At 50.1% G+C, this 7,404-nt stretch overlaps 1 protein-coding gene across 1 annotated transcript in view; it reads left to right on the top strand.

The window, feature by feature from the left end:
- LOC311119844 (gamma-aminobutyric acid type B receptor subunit 2-like) overlaps positions 1 to 6,520 on the top strand; it is a gene marked incomplete at both ends in the record, with an annotated part of 144,523 nt that extends 138,003 nt beyond the window's left edge. The window contains one exon of the mRNA XM_084157790.1: positions 6,355 to 6,520. Coding sequence (XP_084013916.1) covers positions 6,355 to 6,520 — 166 coding nt within the window. The remainder of the gene's footprint in view (positions 1 to 6,354) is intronic.
- Between the last annotated feature and the right edge of the window lie 884 nt (positions 6,521 to 7,404).

The raw sequence follows: 7,404 nt of genomic DNA, 5'->3' as shown, positions 1-7,404 counted from the left end.
CACACCACATGAATGTTTGGATCAGAGAGAGAGAGAGAGAGAGAGAGAGAGGAGAGAGAGAAGAGAGAGAGAGAGAGAGGAGAGAGAGAGAGAGAGAGAGAGAGAAGGGAGCGAGGGAGTAAGGGGGGAGGGAGTAAGAGAGAGAGAGAGAGAGGGAGAGGGGGGAGGGAGCGAGGGAGTAAGAGAGAGAGAGAGAGAGGGGGAGGGAGAGAGAGAGAGAGAGAGAGAGTAAAGAGAGAGGGGAGGGAGTAAGAGAGAGAGAGGAGAGGGGGGGAGGGAGTAAGAGAGAGAGAGAGAGAGAGAGAGAGAGAGAGATGGGAGCGAGGGAGTAAGAGAGAGAGAGAGAGAGAGGGGGGGGAGTAAGAGAGAGAGAGAGAGAGAGAGAGAGGGGGGAGGGAGCGAGGGAGTAAGAGAGAGAGAGAGAGGGGGGAGGGAGTAAGAGAGAGAGAGAGAGAGACAGACAGACAGACAGAGAGAGACAGAGAGACAGACAGACAGACAGACAGAGAGAGACAGAGAGAGACAGAGAGACAAAGTGATTCCAGAATAAAGCCATCACCTACAGTGAGATGAACCTGGAGAAGAGTCCCCTAAGCAAGCTGGTCCTGGGGCTCTGTTCACAAACAGACCCCACAGAGCCCCAAGACAGCACCACAATAAGACCCAACCAAATAATGAAAAAATAAAAATATATGTACTTGACACATTGGAAAGAATTTACCAAAAAACTGAGCAAACTGGCAGAATACCTGACCACTGTGACTGACCCACAATTAAGGAAAGCTTTGACTATGTACAGACTCAGTGAGCATGGCCTTGCTATTGAGAAAGGCCGCTGTAGGCAGACCTGGCTCTCAAGAGAAGACAGGCTATGTGCACACTGCCCACAAAATGAGGTGGAAACTGAGCTGCACATCCTAACCTCCTGCCAAATGCATAACCATATTTGAGACGCACATTTCCTTCAGATTGCACATACCCACAAAGAATTTGAAAAAAAACAAATCCAATTTTGATAAACTACCATATCTTTTGGGTGAAATACCACAGTGTGCCATCACAGCAGCAAGATTTGTGTCCTGTTGCCACAAGAAAAGGGCAACCAGTGAAGAACAAACACCATTGTAAATACAACCCATATTTATGTTTATTTATTTTCCCTTTTATACTTTAACTATTTGCACATCATTACAACACTGTATATAGCCATAAAATGTCTCTATTCTTTTGGAACTTTTGTGAGTTTAATATTTACTGTTAATTTTATATTGTTTATTTCACTTTTGTTTATTATCTATTTCACTTGCTTTGGCAATGTTAACATATGTTTCCCATGCCAATAAAGCCCTTTGAATTGAATTGAGAGAGAGAGAGAGCTCTGTTTCAGATAAGAGCCTGGCAAATACATTTACATTTACATTTTAGTCATTTAGCAGACGCTCTTATCCAGAGCGACTTACAGGAGCAATTTGGGTTAAGTGCCTTGCTCAAGGGCACATTAACGTCATTTAGCAGGCGCTCTTAGCCAGAGCGACTCACAAATTGGTGCGTTCACCCTATAGCCAGTGGGATAACCACTTTACAATTTGGGGGGGGGGGGGGGGGGGGTAGAAGGATTACTTTATCCTATCCCAGGTATTCCTTAAAGAGGTGGGGTTTCAAATGTCTCCGGAAGGTGGTGAGTGACTCCGCTGTCCTGGCGTCGTGAGGGAGCTTGTTCCACCATTGGGGTGCCAGAGCAGCGAACAGTTTTGACTGGGCTGAGCGGGAACTATGCTTCCGCAGAGGAAGGGGAGCCAGCAGGCCAGAGGTGGATGAACGCAATGCCCTCGTTTGGGTGTAGGGACTGATCAGAGCCTGAAGGTACAGAGGTGCCGTTCCCCTCACTGCTCCATAGGCAAGCACCATGGTCTTGTAGCGGATGCGAGCTTCAACTGGAAGCCAGTGGAGTGTGCGGAGGAGGGGGTGACGTGAGAGAACTTGGGAAGGTTGAACACCAGACGGGCTGCGGCATTCTGGATGAGTTGTAGGGGTTTAATGGCACAGGCAGGGAGGCCAGCCAACAGCGAGTTGCAGTAGTCCAGCCGGGAGATGACAAGTGCCTGGATTAGGACCTGTGCCGCTTCCTGTGTAAGGCAGGGTCGTACTCTCCGAATGTTGTAGAGCATGAACCTGCAGGAGCGGGTCACCGCCTTGATGTTGGCGGAGAACGACAGGGTGTTGTCCAGGGTCACGCCTAGGCTCTTTGCACTCTGGGAGGAGGACACAGTGGAGTTGTCAACCGTGATGGCGAGATCATGGAACGGGCAGTCCTTCCCCGGGAGGAAGAGCAGCTCCGTCTTGCCAGGGTTCAGCTTGAGGTGGTGATCCGTCATCCATACTGATATGTCTGCCAGACATGCAGAGATGCGATTCGCCACCTGGTTATCAGAAGGGGGAAAGGAGAAGATTAGTTGTGTATCGTCAGCGTAGCAATGATAGGAAAGGCCATGTGAGGATATGACAGAGCCAAGTGACTTGGTGTATAGGGAGAAAAGGAGAGGGCCTAGAACTGAGCCCTGGGGGACACCAGTGGTGAGAGCACGTGGTGCGGAGACAGCTTCTCGCCACGCCACTTGGTAGGAGCGACCGGTCAGGTAGGACGCAATCCAGGAGTGAGCCGCGCCGGAGATGCCCAGCTCGGAGAGGGTGGAGAGGAGGATCTGATGGTTCACAGTATCAAAGGCAGCAGACAGGTCTAGAAGGACAAGAGCAGAGGAGAGAGAGTTAGCTTTAGCAGTGCGGAGAGTCTCCGTGACACAGAGAAGAGCAGTCTCAGTTGAATGACCAGTCCTGAAACCTGATTGGTTTGGATCAAGAAGGTCATTCTGAGAGAGATAGCAAGAGAGTTGGCTAAAGACGGCACGCTCAATAGTTTTGGAAAGAAAAGAAAGAAGGGATACTGGTCTGTAGTTGTTGACATCAGTGGGGTCGAGTGTTGGTTTTTTGAGAAGGGGAGCAACTCTCGCTCTCTTGAAGACGGAAGGGACATGGCCAGCGGTCAAGGATGAGTTGATCAGCGAGGTGAGGTAGGGGAGAAGGTCACCGGAGATGGTCTGGAGAAGGGAGGAGGGGATGGGGTCAAGCGGGCAGGTTGTTGGGCGGCCTGCAGTCACAAGTCGCAGGATTTTATCTGGAGAGAGAGGGGAGAAAGAAGTCAAAGCATAGGGTAGGGCAGTGTGAGCAGGACCAGCAGTGTCATTAGACTTAACAAACGAGGATCGGATGTCGTCAACCTTCTTTTCAAAGTGGTTGACGAAGTCATCCACAGAGAGAGAGGAGGGGGGGGGGGGGGGGGGGGGTAGGATTCAGGAGGGAGGAAAATGTGGCAAAGAGCTTCCTAGGGTTAGAGGCAGATGCTTGGAATTTAGAGTGGTAGAAGGTGGCCTTAGCAGCAGAAACAGATGAAGAAAATGTAGAGAGGAGGGAGTGAAAAGATGCCAGGTCGGCAGGGAGTTTAGTTTTCTTCCATTTCCGCTCCGCTGCCCGGAGCTCTGTTCTGTGAGCTCGCAATGAGTCATCAAGCCACGGAGCTGGAGGGGAGGACCGAGCCGGCCGGGAGGATAGGGGACACAGAGAGTCAAAGGATGCAGAAAGGGAGGAGAGGAGGGTTGAGGAGGCAGAATCAGGAGATTGGAGGGAGAAGGATTGAGCAGAGGGAAGAGATGATAGGATGGAAGAGGAGAGAGTAGTGGGAGAGAGAGAGCGAAGGTTGCGGCGGCGCATTACCATCTGTGTAGGGGCAGAGTGAGTAGTGTGGGAGGAGAGCGAGAGAGAAAAGGAAACAAAGTAGTGGTCGGAGACATGGAGGGGAGTTGCAGTGAGATTAGTAGAGGAGCAGCATCTAGTGAAGATGAGGTCAAGCGTATTGCCTGCCTTGTGAGTAGGGGGGGACGGTGAGAGGGTGAGGTCAAAAGAGGAGAGGAGTGGAAAGAAGGAGGCAGAGAGAAATGAGTCAAATGTGGACATAGGGAGGTTGAAATCCCCCAAAACTGTGAGGGGTGAGCCATCCTCAGGGAAGGAACTTATCAAGGCGTCAAGCTCATTGATGAACTCTCCAAGGGAACCTGGAGGGCGATAGATGACAAGGATATTAAGCTTAAATGGGCTAGTGACTGTGACAGCATGGAATTCAAATGAGGAGATAGACAGATGGGTTAGGGGAAAAATTGAGAATGTCCACTTGGGAGAGATGAGGATTCCTGTACCACCACCCCTCTGACCAGATGCTCTCGGGGTATGCGAGAACACATGGTCAGACGAGGAGAGAGCAGTAGGAGTAGCAGTGTTTTCAGTGGTGATCCATGTTTCCGTCAGCGCCAGGAAGTCGAGGGACTGGAGGTTGGCATAGGCTGGGATGAAGTCAGCTTTGTTGGCAGCAGAACGGCAGTTCCAGAGGCTGCCTGCGACCTGGAACTCCAGGTGTGGGGTGCGTGCAGGGACCACCAGGTTAGAGAGGCAGCAGCCACGCGGTGTGGTGCGTTTGTGTAGCCTGTGCAGAGAGGAGAGAACAGGGATAGGCAGAGGCATAGTTGACAGGCTGTAGCAAATGGCTACAAAAATGCAGAGGAGATCGGAATGAAATGAGCTAAGCATCTGGGAGAGGAGAGAGCAGGGCCTCCCTCACCAAAAACTTCTACCTCAGAAACTAAAATTGTTTCACTGAACCACCCGAACAAAAACTCTCCCAACTTCCACCTTTAGAAATCAGAATTGTTGTGAACCACAGCGGTTCAAATAGAGCCAATCAAAACACCTCATCACCTTCTCTTGGCAAGACATCCTCATGTACCGTATGACCTTCCTTTCCAATCTCCACTACCTTCTCCAAGAGGACAAAAAGTATTCTGATACCATCAATAGTGTACAACTAATACTCTGTTAGGAGGATCGCAAAATGTATTGACACGCAATGGAGTAGGTGTATGGAGAAGTTGCCCCTGGACGCTGACCTGGGGTCAGTTTGGCATTTTCCCTACTAATGGTTACGGTTAGGATTCGGGGAGGAGAAGCTGATCCTAGATCTGTCCTTAGGGGAAAATGTATTGCTGACCCAATACAGTACATTATCATTAGACTAGTACAGTACACGTGTTCTTTCATCAAAAAACATGTACAACAACCTGAGACAATTCACTGGTCATATTTAGAAAGTTCTCAGAATTGAAAGACTTCTTTGAGGGTCCAGCTAGTCAATGAGGAGGACATGTTTTTTTCTATCTTTACATAACTACCATTTGGTTACGTAATCGGCTTGAAAAGCGATGGCTCTAGCAGAGAGGTGCGGTGTGAGCTGTCACACCAGGCAGAAGCATGACATTTTATTTTTGTCAGAAGATCTCCAAAGCACGGAGTGTTAGTGGATTATGGGTTAGTGGAGAGGAGTGGAGTGGAGAGGAGTGGGATGTAGTGTATGTATGGACAGTGATGCTGGAGAGGGGTGGGGTGGTAGCAGTAGACTCCCAGCCTCTGGTGTGTTACTGTGGGGGGTGAAGGGGGAGGTGGGGGGTGAGAGGACCAGGGAGGCTCTCTGGTGTGTTACTGTGGGGGGTGAAGGGGGAGGTGGGGGGTGAGAGGACCAGGGAGGCTCTCTGGTGTGTTACTGTGGGGGGTGAAGGGGGAGGTGGGGGGTGAGAGGACCAGGGAGGCTCTCTGGTGTGTTACTGTGGGGGTGAAGGGGGAGGTGGGGGGTGAGAGGACCAGGGAGGCTCTCTGGTGTGTTACTGTGGGGGTGAAGGGGGAGGTGGGGGGTGAGAGGACCAGGGAGGCTCTCTGGTGTGTTACTGTGGGGGTGAAGGGGGAGGTGGGGGGTGAGAGGACCAGGGAGGCTCTCTGGTGTGTTACTGTGGGGGTGAAGGGGGAGGTGGGGGGTGAGAGGACCAGGGAGGCTCTCTGGTGTGTTTTTCATGTTGGGGGGGTAGAGGAGGAGGGGGGTGAGGGGACCAGGGAGGCTCTCTGACTGCGTTGTGACCCTGTTAGAGTATTTTAACTACAGTGTACAGTCATCCAGCCCCTTTGCTTCAGTAATCACAAGTGCTGGTGTACAAAAAGCTGTTTGAATTATTGAGAGTGAAACAGCACATACAGAAGCTGGCTGGATGTAAATAGTCCTGTATGTACAGTGTGTTCGCAATGTAGCACCACATAGATTTAGAAAGACTGTCGAGGGTTTAACACTTTGACAGCACACATGGGACATTTACTCCTTCAATTGAAACCTTTATTTAGCCAGGTGAATATAATGATGTTTAATGATGCTTAACATGCTATACCATTCATCACCCTGGCTCTCTCTCTCTTTCTCTCTGTCCACAGCATACAGCGCAGGCTGTCGTTGCAGCTGCCAATCCTGCACCATGCCTACCTACCCTCCATAGGGGGAGTGGATGCCAGCTGTACCAGCCCCAACGCCAGCCCCGGCTCTAGCCCACGGCACAGACACATGCCCCCGTCCTACCGGGTCATGGTCTCAGGCCTGTGAGCATCAGTCCCCCCTGGCACTTCCAAGAAAGGACATCCGCGTTTTAAAAACAACAAGCAGACCCTGGCTGAGGCCGTCAGCAACAGTGGAATAATATGTTCGTTTCACTCCTCATGCCATGGTCTCTAGAACCATGGGTCGGGAAGGGGAGAGGGCACAGGAGGACCTTACAAATGACACACGATCCAGAGCAACAACCTCCTTCGGTCTTACCCCCCCCCACACCACCCCAGCAGCAGAGGACCAGACCAGACCAGACCTGACCTGACCAGACCAGAACTGTAGCGGATCTGCTTCAAAGGGTTTTTATGTTGTTGTTGTTTTTCTTTTGTCATACACTGGACTATGTGTGTGCCTGTCAAAACGTGAGCATTTCGCTACATCAATGCCTGGAAGGCGTTACTATAGGAACAAAGGAGTTCCAGACCAAACTGACGTAGGATTCATCAAAATTCACCATGGTGAACAAGCATGTAAATAGCATACTTTCTGACTTTGACGTACCGTAAGCTTTGAGTATGCTGTGAATGAACATATGGGGGGGATGGGGGGTCTGTATCGGGGTAGGAGGTCCTGAAAAACTAATGAAAACATAAAAACTGGCCTGCTACAAAGCAAAATGTAAGACAAATTGGTTTGTGTAATATTACTGCATCATTTTAGTGTGTTAATTGTGTTAAATGGATTGGCTCATGGCAAGAAGTAAGATTACTGTAATTTCTGTGACCAGCAAAATGTCGAAAGACACCACGGGCCAATTCTTTTAACTTGGAGTAATATGCACACAGCTTATATTCCACTTTGATACATTTGCACCCATTAATTTTTCTTAAAGAATATGCTATCTCTTTGCATAGGCCTTTAATGTGTTTCAACTTGCCTAG

This window comes from Coregonus lavaretus (assembly GCF_964263955.1).
Source record: "Coregonus lavaretus genome assembly, chromosome: 3".
Lineage (NCBI taxonomy): Eukaryota > Metazoa > Chordata > Actinopteri > Salmoniformes > Salmonidae > Coregonus > Coregonus lavaretus.
Note: the sequence above shows the minus strand (reverse complement) of the source record. Positions and strands in the feature narration are given on the sequence as shown.